The sequence below is a fragment of the Pogona vitticeps genome, chromosome 15 (genome assembly GCF_051106095.1).
Source record: "Pogona vitticeps strain Pit_001003342236 chromosome 15, PviZW2.1, whole genome shotgun sequence".
Lineage (NCBI taxonomy): Eukaryota > Metazoa > Chordata > Lepidosauria > Squamata > Agamidae > Pogona > Pogona vitticeps.
The window spans coordinates 8,307,696-8,325,644 of record NC_135797.1 but is presented as its reverse complement, the minus strand read 5'-3'; the positions used below and the strand labels follow the sequence as shown (position 1 = coordinate 8,325,644).

The 17,949-nt window shown below is 42.8% G+C and overlaps 1 protein-coding gene and 1 long non-coding RNA gene across 15 annotated transcripts in view; one reads left to right on the top strand and one right to left on the bottom strand.

The window, feature by feature from the left end:
• The window catches only part of LOC140702810 (solute carrier family 9 member C1), a 288,383-nt gene that overhangs the window by 45,666 nt on the left and 224,768 nt on the right, over nucleotides 1-17,949 (top strand). For all 14 annotated transcript variants that reach the window (XM_078381996.1, XM_078381998.1, XM_078381989.1 and 11 more), the window contains exons 14-19: nucleotides 509-628; nucleotides 1,757-1,952; nucleotides 7,006-7,194; nucleotides 10,722-10,871; nucleotides 14,521-14,572; nucleotides 15,064-15,212. In XM_078381996.1, coding sequence (XP_078238122.1) covers nucleotides 509-628; nucleotides 1,757-1,952; nucleotides 7,006-7,194; nucleotides 10,722-10,871; nucleotides 14,521-14,572; nucleotides 15,064-15,212 — 856 coding nt within the window. The remainder of the gene's footprint in view (nucleotides 1-508; nucleotides 629-1,756; nucleotides 1,953-7,005; nucleotides 7,195-10,721; nucleotides 10,872-14,520; nucleotides 14,573-15,063; nucleotides 15,213-17,949) is intronic.
• LOC144584860 (uncharacterized) lies at nucleotides 2,185-17,501 on the bottom strand. The gene is made up of 2 exons (XR_013539331.1): nucleotides 17,284-17,501; nucleotides 2,185-3,734 (listed from the first exon to the last, which is right to left on the bottom strand). It is a non-coding gene; the product is annotated as an uncharacterized LOC144584860 (long non-coding RNA).

Genomic DNA, 17,949 nt, shown 5'->3' with positions numbered 1-17,949 from the left:
CTAGAACGTTCCCTGGACAGAGAATGCCTGTGTGGCACCTTCCACTCTTGAACGACAGAATCAGTGTCAGTGCCTGAGGAAATCAGCACGCTCGTGGGGCCTTGGGTCTTCTCCAAGGCGAAATCTGTCCTGGTGGACCACCTGATCTTCTAGGCAGATGTTCTCAAGGTGCTCGCCCTGACTGGAATGCTCAGCCCCTGGAATGCTTTCTGAAACAAGATCTCTCTTCTTTACATTTTTTTTTCTTGTAATGCTATAGATATACTTTTTTTTGGGTGACATTTTTTTGGGATGGTGGTGATATTTTAGGTAAGAATTCAATCTGCTTTTACACTAGTTTTCTGCAGGTTTTGCATTTTATGATGCTGTTTTCATACTGAATTTTGTGATCTGACCCTAGGTGAATTTTATGAGAGGGATGTGATTTCCACTCCTTTTGAAAACCTTTCTGTATTCATATAGTGGTGCAAAATATGCTGCATTCAAAACATGTTGTTTTAAACTTCAGGTTCATGAATATTGAAGAAGTAAAGACATACTGGGAAAGCCAAGGAATACTACTGTCTCTTAAGAAACTTCTGTCTGACTGGGTTTACAATGTGAGGCCTGAAACATCAACGGCATCAAAGTTAGTATATCATATTTACTAAAATGTGATCTAAGCAGAAGGTATTACATATATACACAATAGAAATGACATAAATTTTATTTTAAGGTAAGATTACTAGTAAGTGTTGGGCGTTGTTCAGAAAGTGACTGAATGAGGTCTGTGGGGAACCAGTTCGTTAGTCTTGTAAGGCTAGAGAAAAGAAGAAGTGTCCCAGATAGTTAGTGGTTAAATCCTAAAACATCAAGCGACGATCTGAAGGGCCAGAAGCGGGCAAACGCTCCAAAACCAGGATCCAGCCCTCAGGAAGCTTAAGGCAGGCAGGCTGGCCGTTTATTCCACAGGCAGTCATGTGGGGGAAAGGAGCAGAACATTCATCAGATATGGTCCATGTAAACAGGATCCATTTTCAAAATGAAAAATAAGCTAGGGAGCTGACTTGATAGTCAGGACGAGCTAATAGTGCTCGGTTCGTGTGATAGCCTCTATATGGATTTCCTGAGACATGCAGTTCGACCTGCAGGAATGAAGACACGCTGCCATAGTGGTACAGGAAGCGAAGTCCGGTTGCCCAGATTTTTGGCTGTAGGATCTTCCTGAGAAGAAGCTTTAGCAGTAGATAAGGAGACGATTTTTGGATTTTGAACTACAAGTCCTAGAACTCTGCCTGCTGGGAATTCCGACAGACACCTTGGAGATGCCTAAATATGGTTTACCTGGAAGAAAGGCCTAAAGTATATGTCTTTGAAGCTTCTTCTGTACGGTCCATTTATTCAATGGGCCTACTCTAGTTGCAACTTAAGATACACGTGGCCACGGGATGACACCCACCCATTCCTTCCTGACCTGCTCCACCTCCCCTGTTCTCCCGGTCACTCTCCCCTCAGGGCTGGCATCTCCGAAGGACCATTTCTGAGCAGGAGAGTCGCCAGCAGCCTCTCCCGGAATTTCTCCTCGGCTTTCCTGCCGGAGAGACCGTGGCGTGGCCGGTTGATGTCCTCTGGCCGGTTGAGTGGGAGGTGGGGATTAGTCTCAAGGGTGATGGCTGCCTCTGTATATTGTGGAGAAAAGAGAAACGAACTGGCAGATTTCCTAAGTGGCTTTCTGATAAATGACTGAAAGTGAGAATCTTTTTTTCCTCTTCCACAGAAATAGGTTCATCAGGTTATGCCGGCGTATTGTATTTAAGCGCATATTTGAACATACAAGTTCCCTTATAACATTTACAAACTGCATTCCTATTTTTCTTCACTTTATACCGGGCGTGAATATGGAATTTCTTCCACAACTTAAGATGTGCATTTACTATTTTCTCAGTTTATATATAATGGAAGCCATCTTGAAGGTACTGACTCTATAAGCTGTTTAAATGTGTATATTAATATAATGTTGTTTACTGACTACTATATTTTAAGAAATATATAGAATTCCATTTTACAAACTGAGTGTGAAATAATCTGGAAATAAAGAGTAATATGCTTTATTTATTAGGGTGACTTTTAGTGCTTGTTCTCTTTTAGAGTTGATTATTCTGATACTTATAATGATTCATGAAGCAACTACGAACACTTAATTCCTGGGGATCATCCAGGCCGTCTCTGGATCACTCCTTGCCAGGTCACAGATATGTTCATAATGGAGCAGGTCCATTATACTGTAGGACCTCCTGATCCATAGGATCAGTATCCACTGATCCATTTATCCATAGTCTGAAAATATTTAAAATATTAATAGAAAAATCCAGAAAAAAATTCCACATGTATTACCAGAACTATTCACTAGAGGAAGCTAGACACCATGGCATGAATACTTGCTAGTGAAGAATACATAGCGTAGTCTCTTCCCCCCTCTACTAGCCTAGTTCTGGTAATGCACATGAATATAATTTTTTCTGTTTTTTTCCCTTCCTTTTACCATGGTATATATATACTGTTTCTTATTATCCATGGCTTTCAGTATCCATGGCCATCTGGAAGCAATCCCCAACTTATATGGGGTTGGGGTCTTCCTGTATCAGCTACCATATATGTAGAGTATCCGTGCATTGCTACACAGTCAGAGGAGAGCCCGGATTATCCCTCCCCTAGTGATTTATAATTGGCTAGCTTTATATAGTTGTTTTGCTATTTGTCTGATAACTGAACAATCGTTATTCTGTGTTATTACTTTCACAGTGATTTAAAGTATATGTACCACCATGAGGCAACAGATTTCGATAGACCAATTCTTCATGTGTTTGATTAATTCCCTTTTAAACCCATTTAAGTGAGGAGCCATCGACACACCTTGTACAAATGTTTCCATCAACTAAATATTGTTTATCAGACCAAATCCAAAGAAACAAACCAAAAAATGCAAAGGCAAAAACTTGTAGCACCTTAAGAACTATCATATTTCAATGTGAGCTTTCGTGGACACGTCCACTTTGTCAGACCTATGGCTCTTGGATGTCCAGTTGTCCTCAAAATTATTCAATTTGCATTGCAAATTCGGCTTATTGCCAGAATTTACAGACTTTCAGCTGTTTGCAATGAACAGATCAAACAAAAGCAATCGAAACAGCTCAACACAATAGATGGTTCAAGTGATTTCTCCAAATTCACCTGAAAATGCAACTTTTCTGCAGTCTCAAAATTATTCAAATCATCCTCACAACAGCACATATATGCAAAACAGGTGTTGTCTCAAGCACACCTGATGCAATGAATCAGGGGCTCCCTTAGTTCTACCGGGTGTGCTTGAACTGGAACACACAAAATATCTCAACTGGTTAGGGGTTGGGTGAGTGTGACTTTTGACGGCATGTTAGAAATATGTCTAAATAAAAAAAAATAGTCCAAAGCCTGAAGAGAAGAGATCATCAGCCTTCACAAGCAAGGAACAGGATGCAAAAAGATCGCGAAGGCACTGAATGTTCTTCTTTGTAGCCTCCGTGAATCACGCGCTGGGAGATCCGCACATGCGTGGAGCCTCGTTGGAATATTCTAGAGCTCCTGCGACAGCAAAAAGATACATTTGTGAAGACCCCTCCCCCCCCCGATGTATGTACCTTGGTGCCAAGGCTCTCCCTTCAGTTTCTTTTCAGCCACCATATTGAGAGCCTCGCTCGTAGCTTCTGTGATTTTTTCTTAAAAAGAAAGAGAAAGAAAGAGAATCATTTACTACTTGACTATTTCAAAACTTCTTTCTTTACCATCCCTATTATTATTATATTCTTTAAAATACCGCTCTGCCCCTCGAGAGGAAGCCCCCGCTCCCCCCTTTCGGTTTTTGGTTCATGGCCTCTTCAGGCCCGTTCAAACATTGTGAGGTCTGCAATAACAAAATCCCACTCTCTGACAACCACGCTAAGTGCCTGTTTTGCTCCGGTGAGTCTGATCAAATCCCTTCCTGCCCTCACTGCAAAAATGTCAGGCCCAACCTTCCTGTAAATCCATACACCGTGCTAAAGCCATGGATAAAGCCATTTCCGAGGTGGCAAATCAACGCCCTTCGGCTACTCCGGCTCGTTCTGAGCAATGAGAAGCCGTCTTGCCCTCGACGTCAACTCTATCGACTGCCCTGCGGGCTCACAAAACCAAGCCTTCGATGTCGAAACCTTTGACATCGAAGACAGCCACCAAACAGAAACCGTTGACCAACGTTTCCTCAGCACCTGAACCTTCACCACCAAAGAAATCAAACTATGAGGAGAGACATTCAAGGTTCAGGCCTTTGCGGATGACCATCTTATCTTGGTTGAAAAACCCAAAGAATAAATAGCGGCTTTTATGTTGGAGTTAAAGGATCTTGGCGAGATGGCAGGCCTAAAAATAAACCACAAGAAAACTAAACTCTTTACTAAAAATATGAAAAAAACAGGAGACAGATGAAAATCACATATTTTCAGGAGGGAAGAAAAGTAAAATATTTGGGCATATTCTTTACAGAAAAGTCAAGTACCCTTCTGAATGACAATGATCTGAAACTGAGAGACAAAATCAGGAAAGATCTTTCCAGATGGGCAAATTTACAACTGTCTATGATGGGTAGAATAGCAACAATTAAAATGAAAATCTTGCCAAAAATGTTATTTCTTTTTCAAATAATCTCAATTATAGGAAAACAAACAATATGTAAAGACCTGGAAAAATGTATCTCTAAATTCACCCCAAGAATTAGAGCTAAATTTCTGCAAGACCTTACATCAAGAGGAGTAATGGGACTTCCAAATTGACTGTTATATTCTACAGAAGTGGTCCCCAACCATTTTGGAACCACGGACTGTTTGGGGTTTGTAGCACCCCCATGCTCACGGGTGGGCATGTCACACTTGTGGAGGGGCGTGTCATGCTCACATGCATGTGCATGAGTGCAACATACGCACCCATGAGTGCAACACGCCCACCTGCAAGTGCAACACGCCCCCGTGCATGCAGGGGGAGGGTGAGATCCGTATCCATGGCCCAGTCGCAGGAAGCCCACGGACCGACACCAGGCTACGGGCGGGGGGTTGGGGATCCCTGTTATAGAGCATCTGCATTGGTTTGAATTAAAGAGTGCATAGCATTCCGTGTCTACTCGTGCTGGTCACGTGACCACGGGAAATGTCTTTGGACAAACGCTGACTCTACGGCTTGGAGATGGGATGAGCATCGCCCGCTAGAGTCAGACACGACTGAACTAAATGTCGAGGGGATCCTTTACCTTTACCTAATGTTGGGAAATACAAGGCTATTGAAATTAGAAGGACATGATCTGAAATGGGGTTGGCATGCATTCCTGTGGTACATTAGAACAGCGGATTTTAAGCAGTTCAACAACCACACGCTGAGGAAAGCACTTTTATGGACATGGAGGAACTGAGAGCCAAAACTTTTGAAACTGCAGAAATGGACAAATTATCAGAATGGCTAGATGAAAGAAGGAAAAAGAACCACCAGAAATGTTGGGAAAAACTATATGTATGGTTCCAAAAGAGAAAGAGTAATGGATAATATAATGGACCCTTCATGCACGGCAAGAGAGAAAGCTGAAGACATTCCATATGCGTTGCTTCCGACTCATTTTTGGTATCACCTGGCAGGACAAAGTTCCAAATAGAGTAGTCCTAGATCGAGCTGGAATTTTTAGCATGTATACATTACAGAAACAGCAACGTCTACGTTGGCTCAGGCATGTTGCAAGAATGGCTGATGGTCGGATTCCAAAGGATCTCCTGTAGGGAGAATTAGTGCAGGGAAATCGCCCCAGAGGGAGACCACAGCTGCGATACAAGGAGATCTGCAAGCGGGATCTGAAGGCCTTGGAAATGGATCCCAACAGATGGGAAACCCTGACATCTGAGCGCTCAGCCTGGAGGCATGTGGTACATCATGGCCTCTCCCAATTTGAAGAGATCCTTGCCCAGCAGGCTGAGGCAAAGAGGCAGTCATGAAAGCAGCAAAATCAGGGAGTTAGATGGGGTACAGATTGTATTTGTCCTCAGTGTGGAAGGGATTGTCACTCTCGAATTGGCCTTCTCAGCCACACTAGACGCTTTCCCAAGACCTCTGTGCAGAGCACGATAACATAGTCTCACGAGACTGAAGGATGCCAATGCAATATTAAAACATAGACAGTCATATAGCCAATGATTAGATTAATACTAAATATGTCTGGAACAGATTGTGTAATTGCATTTTAATTATTTTGCCCTTTTATTTTGCCTTTTTATTGTATTTAAATGCTGTAAACTGCTCAGAGACCTTCGGGTAGTGTGGGCGGCATATAAGTTAAATAAATAAATAAATAAATAAATAAATAAATAAATAAATAAATAAATAAATATTCAAAGTATAATTTGAATCGATTGTATAATATATGGAAACTATATTAATTGTAAGGTACCTTTTCAAGCCCACTTCCCTTCTATCCTTATCCTCATTGTTCCCCTCCGTTCCTTACCCTGATATTAAAATCTTAAAATTATTCCAATATTAAAGAATATTAAAGACTTTTTAAAAAATTTAAAAATGTTCTTTAATACATGGCTATTTTATTTAGGTTTTATACTATAGGCTGTTTTAGCCGCTTAGAGTGGTATAGATTTACCAGATGAGCGGGATATAAATCAAATAAATAAATAAATAAATAAATAAATAAATAAATAAATAAATAAATAAATAAATAAATAAATAAATTCATTTTTAAGGGTTTTTTGGCACTACATGCTGTGGCATAGTTTCAATTCATTCTTACATGATGTTGCATAGTTTTAATTTCTTCCAACATTTATAGCTCAGCTCTAATATATCAGATAACCTGTTCGCATATTTATTGAATTTTGATATATGAACCTATTCTATGAATTGCAGAGTTGCAGTATGTAATGGTCAGTGTGTTCGATCTAATATAAATGTAATATTTGTTTTTAACAGGTTATTGCAATGGGAAAAAAGTACATGTATTACCACTGGAATCAGTTTGATTTTTTAGTGATAATATTGGGAATAGCAGATGTTGTTCTTATTAATATCTTTGGAGCCGATGACCCATCTTACGCTATTGTCAACTCTCTTAGAGTATTCCGGTTTATGCGTGTTTTAAGATTGTTTCGACTTTTGAAGGTAAGCAAGTATTTGTCAATGTTCTGCACTGTAGTTTTGTGCAGTTCAAATTTCATTTTTTTTCTTGTTTCAAATATGTAAAGAAAATGAGTTTGTTTCCACTGAATTGGAAAGTTTCCTTACATTAATTATGGTTTGGCTTAAATCCATTTAGTTACATATTAGTCTGTCACTCTGGCTAAAGTAACGTACTTTACAGTTTGATATTATTAGCACCCCCTTCATGGATTGATGCCTTGTTGTGGTGAAGGGGCTTGAGTAATTTAGAAAAGCTATGGGCTATGCCATGCAGGGCCACCCAAAGCGGACAGGTAATAGTGGAGAGATCTGACTAAACGTGATCCACCTAGAGCAGGAACTGGCAAGCCACTCCAGTATCTTGGCCAAGAAAACCCCATGAACAGAAACAAAAGGCTTAAAGATATGACGCTGGAAGATGGGCCCCTCAGGTCGGAAGGTGTCCAACATGCTACTGAGGAAGAGTAGGAGGACAAGTCCAAGTAGCTCCAGAGCTAATGAAATTGTTGTGCCAAAGCCGAAAGGACACTCAGCTGTGGACGCGCCTGGAAGTGAAAGGAAAGTCCGATGCTGCAAAGAGAAATACTGCATAGGAACCTGGAATGTACAATCTATGAACCTTGTTAAGCTGGACGTGGTCAAACAGGAGATAGCAAGAATAAACATTGACATCCTGGGCACCAGTGAACTAAAATGGACTGGAATGGGTGAATTCAATTCAGACAATTATCATATCTACTACTGTGGGCAAGAATCCCGTAGAAGAAATGGAGTAGTCCTCTTGGTCAACAAAAGAGTGGGAAAAGCTGTACTGAGATACTGGATTGAATTAATGTCGTTAAGCGAGGCACCACTGTACATCCCAAAGAAAAGGAAATGCAAGAAAGTGAAGTAGCTGTCCAACAAACCTTACAAATAGCAGAGAAGAAAAGGGAGACAAAATGCAAGGGAGATGGGGAAAGTTACAGAAAACTGAATGCTGACTTCCAAAGAATAGCAAGGAGAGACAAAAGGGTGTTCTTAAATGAACAGTGCAAAGAAATAGAGGAAAAGAATAGAAAGGGAAAAACCAGAGATCTGTTCAAGAAAATTGGAGATATTAAAGAAACATGTTGTACAAAGATGGACATGATAAAGGACAGGAATTTTACAGACCTAAATAAGCAGAAGACATGAAGAAGAGGTGGCAAGAATACAGAGAGGAATTATACCAGAAAGATGTGGATGTCCCGGACAAACCAGATAGGGTGGTTGCTGACCTGGAGTCAGACATCCTGGAGAGTGAAGTCAAATGGGCCTTAGAAAACTTGGCTAACAACAAGGCCAGTGGAGGTGATAGCATTGCAGTTGAACTGCTTAAAATCTTAAAAGATGATGCTGTTAAGGTGCTACATTCAATATGCCAGGAAGTTTGGAAAACTCAACAGTGGCCAGAGGATTAGAAAAGATCAGTCTACATCCCAATCCCAAAGACGGGCAGTGCCAAAGAATGCTCCAACTACCGTACAATTGCACTCATTTCACACGCTAGCAAGGTTATGCTCAAAATCCTCCAAGGTAGGCTTCAGTGGTATGTGGACCAAGAACTCCCAGAAGTACAAGCTTGATTTTGAAAGGGCAGAGGAACTCGAGACCAAATTGCTAACATATGCTGGATTATGGAGGGCCAGAAAAACATCTACTTCTGCTTCATTGACTACACAAAAGCCTTTGACTGTGTTGACCACAGCAAACTATGGCAAGTCCTAAAAGAAATGAGAGTGCCTGACCACCTTATCCATGTCCTGAGAAATGTATATGTGGGACAGGAAGCAAAAGTAAGAACTGTGTTTGGAACAACTGATTGGTTCAAAATTGGGAAAGCAGTACAACAAGGTTGTATAGTGTCTCTCTGCGTACTTAACTTATATACAGAATACATCATGTAAAAGGCTGGAATTGATCAATCCCAAACCGGAATTAAGATAACTTGAAGAAATATCAGCAACCTCAGATATGCAGATGATACCACTCTGATGGTCGAAAGTGAAGAGGAATTAAAGAACCTCTTAATGAGGGTGAAAAAGGAGAGCGCAAAAAAAATGGTCTGAAGCTCAACAATAAAAAACTAAGATCATGGCCAGTGTTCCCATCACCTCCTGGCAAATAGAAGGGGAAGATATGGAGGCAGTGAAAGATTTTAATTTCTTGGGCTCCATGATCACTACAGATGGTGACAGCAGCCACGAAATTAAAAGACGCCTGCTTCTTGGGAGGAAAGCGATGACAAACCTAGACAGCATCTTAAAAAGCAGAGACATCACCTTGACAACAAAAGTCCGTATAGTCATAGCTATGATTTTCCAATAGTGATGTATGGAGGCGAGAGCTGGACCATAAAGAAAGCTGACTGCTGAGGAATTGATGCTTTTGAACTATGGTGCTGGAGGAGACTTTTGAGAGTCCCCTGGACTGTAAGGAGAACAAACCTATCCATTCTGAAGGAAATCAGCCCTGAGTGCTCACTGGAACAACAGATCCTGAAGCGGAGGCGCCAGTACTTTGGCCATCTCATGAGAAGAGAAGACTCCCTGGAAAAGACCTTAATGTTAGGAAAGTGTGAAGGCAAGAGGAGAAGGTGATGACAGAGGATGAGATGGCTGGACAGGGTCACCGAAGCTCCCAACATGAATTTGACCCAACTCCGGGAGGCAGTGGAAGACAGAAAGGCCTGGCGTGCTCTGGTCCATGCGGTCACAAAGAGTCAGACACGACTTAACAACTAAACAACAACAATTGTTAACGCACTTCCAAACTTCTTCATACTCTGCCCTCTCAGGAACCACCACTTCCCTGTCGCCTCTGTATACTCATTATTGTATACGCATTATTATTCATTGTGAAGCATTTTAAAATAAACAAATACATAATTGTCTTAGAAATGATTAGTTCAAGGATGCTAGAAAATCTTCTAAATGTTCTTCGTCCTAAAGATCCAGGTCTAGCTGCAGAATCCCATTGCTTCAATTGCGTCTGTCTGTCTGTCTGTCTGTCTTTCTTTCTTTCTTTCTTTCTTTCTTTCTTTCTTTCTTTCTTTCTTTCTTTCTTTCTTTCTTTCTTTCTTTCTTTCTCCATCCATTCATTTCATCATGTCCTATCCATCCTTTTCAGTTTCCATACCCGAAATGACTTTGCAAGGGCTTCCAGGTTGTAGATCTTTTCCATCCTTGCTATGTAGCCACAAAGCTGGCTGTGTCTCTGCTTCCGAGGTATCGTTGCCCTTGTATTGAAACCATGGGATTGTATGGACTTAAGCAGTCAGTCTTTCAGGAGCCAAACAACTGGACGATCAAGGTTGATTCAAAGTCTTGTTGAAGACTTTGCATTGGGCTCACGTGGTCCCTCCTGACTGACATATACTACTGCAGACACATCTCTTTTTGTATACATTATTTTGTAGATATATTCTGGATTTATAGATTTTATAGGTTTATAGGTTCTGAATGTGTTTAATGTGTTCTATGTTTTAGCATATAATACCCAAACTGATTAAATTACTGGAGAGGCAAATAAACAAACAGCTCTCTTTGTGTTATGAGATCGCCAAAGGCTACATACAAGCTCAAGAAGATATTAAATGTTTAATTGAACAGATTGCTGGTCATGAGACAGTTTACGTAGTAAGTAAAATAACTACATACTTTTTTAAAAATAGAAACATAAATTATACTTAATCTATATTCTTTACTAAGTTAAGAATGTATTTTGAGGAAGACTCTATACAAGGGTGTCACAGAAATACCGTAGTAAATATGCATAAATAATGACTCGAGAAAAATACTTGAGGATGTAAGTTTTTCAGAAAAGCAGGTATCAACAGAAACCAGTAAAAAGAGATTCTGTTGCAACCCTCTCAGGGGTCCATTCCATAGGATAATCTCCTTCTCCTCTGTAGCCTCTAGACTGACCAAGCGTTTTCTACCCAGAATCTGTCCGCGGTTCTCTTACCCAATTTGCAAGGAGAGGGAGATAAAAATACAAATAGTAATAAATGCATTGAAGATGGGGTTTTTTTGCTACAGAGGACATTCTGCACCTCAGGATGGCATCTTTTCCGGGAGTTGATAGGCAGGATCTCAATTCAATCTCGTCATTTCAAGGGAGTGGAGAGATCTTAGGATCCAGATAGCTCTTGCCTAGGAAGTAGACAGTTGCTCATGTCTGGAGTTCTGAGAGTCCAGCCTATCTTTCTTTAGAGTTGAAAGGCAATAGCTCTCTTCAGTGTTTTGTTCCTTCTTTTCTTGTAAGCCTTTTCTTCTGATAGCAATCATCTTCTGATCCCAGAACCCAACGGATAGGGCACAGGGTGATCTGAGACAGGAAGAGAATCCATCGGACTCTTTCTGTGGTGCCTTTCCCCCCAATTGGGGGGAACATCCCTTTTTGAAAAACACGTTTCAAATTTGGACAGAACAAATATTACCTCCTTTATTTTGCTCTTTCCAGTTTGATGGTTTCCTGGGATGGGGGAATCTGTTCTTTCTCTTTTCAATCTCCTCTACGAGGAGCATCAACTTTTCCCATTCATGACGCTCAAAGTCTCGTAGCATGGCTGTTGTTCATGCTAACACCTTGGGAGTGGTTGGTTGGAAACTCTTCCGCGAGCAGCATTTTGGAATTAGTCTCCCATCTCTTCCAAGAAAGAATCGCCAAGCATCGTGTCATGTAGTGGACCACTCTTGGTCACCTGTAGGCTTAGACAGTAGCAGTTCCTCCCTATAGCATTCCTCGCCAGATGAGAGAATGAGGATGTCGCTTCTATTTCACCTGCAATGGGAGCCTCTTCATTCTCTCCAAATGCTTTAAACTCCTGCTCCATTAGATGGTGTCACTCTTTGCTCCTTGGAGGTCAGGAAGACCCTTGCCTTCTATGGCAACTTCTCCATTATTATTCTGTCAAGGCTGAAGGAAGAAATGTCTATTTCTACTCAGTATCCAGCCGGATCGGGGATGTCCACAGCTACACTACCCTACCAACCCACTGGGCAATCTTTCCCAAGGGCTCTCATTCAAGTAGACCACTAACAACTTCAGCAACCTCTTTGAGGTTATAAGGCTGTCACTGGACATGTTCTTCAGACGCTACTGCCTTTGACATGGAAGTGGACAGCCATACCGCTTTTAGAGAGGTCGTTCTGTTGGCTTCTTCGCTGGCATTCTCCACCTGTCCCTGTTAGATAGCCATCTTGCTCATCACCTGTGTGTGTGATGGACAGAGACCAGAAGTAAGAACAGCTGACTTGCTTCTAGGGTGCTTCAGGTGCTCAAGTGTGCATTCCTTTATATCGAACCCGTGATCTCTTTGGAGGTGTCCGTTTTCATACTATTTCCCCTCTTGGTCTGGATCTGAAAGCTGCTAACTCAAGGGAACTTGAAGAAAGTGCAGGAACCCTGAAAAGCACGCAGAGGAATTTGGAGGGGAGGAGCTACCATGAAAACGGTCCTAGATGTTTTCAAATGGTTCTGCAGAAAAGCGTTATCTGTGATTCACAGAAATCTACTTGAATAACCGCAATTAAGAGGAGATCAATGTATTCATGAAGGCTTTCACGTCCGGGATCTAATGGTTGTTGTGGGTTTTTTGGGCTCTTTGGCCGTGTTCTGAAGGTTGTTCTTCCTAACGTTTCACCAGTTTCTGGCAAAACGTTAGGAAGAACAACCTTCAGAAAACGGCCAAAGAGCCTGAAAAACCCACAACAACCAAGAGGAGATCAGTTAGTGCGAATTCATATGTTTTCAGATGGAGACAGTACTCCGGATTTTGCGTGAGTGTATCCTCCTTTTTTGGGGTCCTCATTCTGGCAACAGTTCGGTGCTTTGGTGCAGTTTTTCCTTTGTGTCGTTATTTCAAATGGGGAAAGATGGGATTAGTCTCCTGTTTTCCCAGTCAAGTCTGGGAGACAGGCTAGCTCCTCTCCCTGAAGAAGTGAAAAAGACATCTTTAGGACTCCCTGTTAATTCAAGGAGAAGATGCCATCCTGTCATTCCTTTCATATGATTCAAAACACAGAAAAACACAGTAAGATATTCCCCTTATATCTATCACCACCCAAAAAAAAATAATTGCTATAATTACTTGTGATTTTGTGCAGCTCCCTTTTCTCCATCTCAGGCGTTCTGGTATAAGGGTGACTCAGGCTCTTCTAACAAAACGTCTTTATTTTCTAACCACTGATCAAATTCACTGTTAACTACAGATCCTGTCTCTTGCTTCGGGGACAGGCTATCGCTTCTCTTCCCCTCAAACCCTAACGAGTCCCCATTCAACAGTGAGGGCGATGAACTTAAATCTCTGCCATGCCCCTTCTGTGGAACGCCCGGTTCATCGGGGTGCAGCCGTGCTTGAGGCGATTGGGGAGGGTGGAAAACCCAGTCCCACCTGTGGCTCCCACACCTTCTTGCCCGGGTTTTGCCACAACCACGGCCTGAATTTACTTGCCCCGTAGGGTTTTCCAGGACTCTCTGTACATGGTCTGTGTCCTTGTCTCTGGCTCTCCCGTTGTTGCTACCCTTTGAACTTTCTTCTCCTTTCTCTCTCTTCACTTTCTCCCCAAGAAGGTGGCTTCCTATAGACCAGTGGTCTCCAACCTTGAGCCTCCAGATGTTCTTGGACTTCAACTCCCAGAAATCGTGGCCAGCAGAGATAGTGGTGAAGGCTTCTGGGAGTTGTAGTCCAAGAACCTCTGGAGGCCCAAGGTTGAGGACTACTGCTATAGACTGGTCTCTTCCACTCTTCTTCTGTGTCCCCCCTGGGGACCTGAAACTCAGTCCACTCCCCCGTCCAGGGGTCCTCCTGTATTATTTCCACCCAGTCCTTCTTTCCCCCATCTTTCTCCTCCTCCTGCGCCCAACCAGCTTCTTCCTCTTCTATTAACTGCCCCCCTTTCCCCTCTCCTTTTATCTCTTCTCCTTCTTCTTCTCCCACTGGAATTCTGCCCTCTAGTGACTCCTTCTCCAAACACCGTCCCTGTACATCTCCTACCAGGGAAGAGAGGTGTCCCTCGGTGTCTCCGATCGAGGAGAGGGACGGTGCACTCGGAGGAGGGCCTCTGGAGATACTCCCAGCCTCACATTGCTCATTGGTAATGATTTAAACTTAAAGCATTCACAAAAATGGCTTTCAGACCCACAGCAACCACGTGAAATGGGGAAGGGACAAAGATAGCCAGTGTCATAGCAGAGGTCATGGAAAAGGACGGACTGGCGTTCATTCTAGAGATAACAATAACTTGAAAGTAAAATTTTACTTTGTTCTTTTTTTTAAAACAGGAAATAAATAAAATCCTGGAAAAAAACAAAGAAGATGCTTTGAAAGAGTTAGGTAGGCATTTAAACATATATCCTGTGCATACAAGTAGCTGCATTGTACTTCTGTTGAAATGACGTGTGCATTCAGTTACAATTTCCAAAGCTTCTATAACCTTCTGAGGAAATATTAAAGTACTAACATTGTTGTTGATGATATTCTATTAAAACTGAATGTATTCCATGAGTGTTAAACCTTCCTTCCCCTTGACGTTCCAACTTTTTGATTTGCCTGTGGCTAAAATATTTTATTATCTTTGTCATCACCCTACGTCCATGTTGTTTGGTATTCCATTCAGCAGCGGCCATATCAAAGTTGTTCGCCTCTGTCTTTTATTTTTTTAAAATCGGGCTATAACCATATGTAAAATGAATTGAATGAATTGGCAGATTTTCAGGCGGGATGGTGAAAGAAGAAACGAGAGGATTGCTATAGCAAAACAGTTCTTTGGTTGATTGGCACTTAATATTCCTTTGCATGGAAAACAACACCTTTATTTGTTTTAGGTTTAATGCAGCGCAATTATCCAGATGTTGTGACTGCTGTGAAAACTAAACAAGCAGGCCAAACGGTGCTAAACATAGCTTCTGAAGAACTGAAGTTTATGGCGTCAGGAGGTATTGTTGATAAAACTGAAGGAGCTCAACTTCATGAGGTAACTTCCAAAAACCATGTATATACATACACTTCACACGTTTACGTTTATTATGAGAAAGTTTTGAATGTACCCAAACTCATTTCCCTATGTGGGGAAGGTGAGGAAGGTGTGAAGCCAGCACTTTGTGGGCTTCCCTGCAGGTAAGCTGATGAAACCTGAGACTGGGAAGCAACAGAGAAGATGGAGGCAGCCTGAAGGTCACTCAAGGGGTCCCTCAGAGCGCCTTGCGCATGGCTGCTTCTGAGGCAAAGCCACGGCTTGAGTCCGTTCCTTCCCTTTCCCAGCCCATCCTCACTTCTCCTCTTGGTCTGCCTCCTTTATGAGAAAGTAAAGCCCTTCTGAGACCCTGTGGACTGACGGGGGCCGATCTTGCAAGTGACCTGTAGCTTCCCCATTCTTGCACTTGAAAACAGAATCCTTGTGAACTCGACGGGTGGACCTTGGGAGTCAAATTTAGCCCATAGTTTTCCCATCTTGACTTTCTGGAAAAAGATTTTTCAGGTTCCATTGTTTGTGCTCACTGGGACCGCAGGGGTTGGACCTCAGCATCACAGCTGTAAAACTCTAGAAAGCTGGTGCTAAAGAGTGGACTAATCCTTCTGTGGACCTTAATGGAGGAACTTTCTGTGCTTCGAAGAGACCCTTGTCCAGCAGGCTGAGGCAAAGAGGCAGCCCCGAAACCAGCAAAACCAGGGAGCTGCACGGGGGACAGATTGTAGTTGTCTTCAGTGTGGAAGGGATGGTCACTCTCGAATTGGCCTTCTCAGTCACTCTAGACGCTGTTCCAAGACCTCCATACAGAGCACGTGACCAAGTCCCTTGAGACTGAAGGATGCCTACGACTATGTGCTTTAAGGCTGCAGACTTGTGGCCTTGTAAAGACAGACTTGAGCTCTGTGAATTGGAGCCCAAGATTTATTCTGAGTAAATTTTCATGACTTTAAAGCAGGCTTGTCCAACCTGCGGCCCGAGGGCCGCATGCGGCCCAGGTCAGCTCGTAATGCGGCCCAGTGCAATTTTTTATTTTAAAAGAAATTCCAAAGTTTCAAGTTACACTGCCGCTGCTTGCGGATGGAATGTGGCCAGGGCATGTCACAACAGTAGAGGGGGAGAGAGGGGAGGAAGGAGTGGGAGGGGAGGGGACAGGGGGGCTGCGTGACTGCATTGCGCCATCCCCGTCAATAGGTGGACCCCCTCCCAGTCCCATAAAGCCACCAGAGTCGAAGCTGGCAGCCTCTGCTGTCCGAAATCGCAGCTGCCAGTAAGCGTGCTTGGAGTGGGGCTGCGGAGGACGGCTAGGGCTGCCCCCCATGCGGCCCAAACCAAATTTTCATCTTCTAATGTGCCCCAGGGAAGGTAAAAGGTTGGACACCCCTGCTTTAAAGGTTTGTCTATCTTATTTTTTTTCTGCGAACATTCCATCAGTTTTCCACAGCCCCCAAATATTGGGTGCATGTCGATGTCGTTGAGGGACTTATAAAGGCCTCCCCTCAATCTCCCTCGCAGTGAATGGTCAGGAATGGGCGGTGGCTGCGCCGTCTGAGGAGGTCCCAGGTGAAGCGCTCTGTGGGGCCTTCAAGTCCTGCACTGGACACCCCCCACCTTTTGCTGGCAAACAGAACTGGTCACAAAGGGGAGGGAGACTCAACCGAGAGGGACATCTTCACAGACCCCCCCCCCTTGCAAACAAGCTCAGACCATTTCACAGTCACTGAAAAGTGCCCTCCATTTTCCAAGAGCGGGAAAGGTTGCAGAGTTCTCCTTGCACTTTTGCTCAGGACACCTAGGACGCTTCCATATTCTACTGTCGCCTTGCCAAGACAAAAGGAAGTCCGTCTCAGCTCCATCTGGGGATACTCGTAACAAATGTCTGCCTGGAGTGTGAGTGATTTTGTGGTGCCCTTGACCACTCTACCCACCGTGTTAAACAGCTATAACGAGACAGTGGGAAGAAGGAAAACTCCTTTTTGTCCTGTCGTGGTTAAACTCTTGAATGATGGCAAGACTGGTTTCCTGAACAAACCCCATTATTTCCAAGCCCCCTGTGGCATTTCCCCACCAGGCGTACCCACTGTAATGGGCAAAATGGTTTCCATGCCCATGTTCCACTCTCCGAGACTGGCACAATAGCCTTTTAGTCAGGAAAGGCTGCCTGGCTTCTTCCTGTTCACTTGAGACAGTTCTTCTACAAGGCTCTTTCTGGGGGAAAAAAAAGATGTTAGAATAGAAGAGGAAGATCCTTGACTGATAAAAAACATCTGAGTGTCACAGCTAGAGATTTTCCCACCTCCGTGAGTGCAAAAATCAGCTTGATTTCTTTGGTGCCCAGACTTCAGTATTTAAGCAAAGTCTTCCTGTGACGTCTGACGTTGCAGGTAAAACGGGTGGCATCGATGGTCTTCTTTCAACATTGAAAGAATGCCGCAGTTGCTTCTCTCCAACTTTAACATGTTTGCAGCTCTAACTACAAGCTCCCTACAAGGGGAGCAGTGGGGTGGAGATTAATTCATTAAATACTAATTAAAGCACATAATATCTGAGTTTTGCCCTCGTTTATTATTTAATTCTACTTTGTAGTTCAGTAATTTCAGAAGACGATTAAACTGATGTCTATTCAAAACAGCTTGGATGTGTAAAAACATTTTTGTCATGGATCGTTCTTAATATCTAACAAAACTTAAAATCTTTAAGCCTAAAGTGAATTTTAAATGGTCTGTACCTTGGAATACTTTTC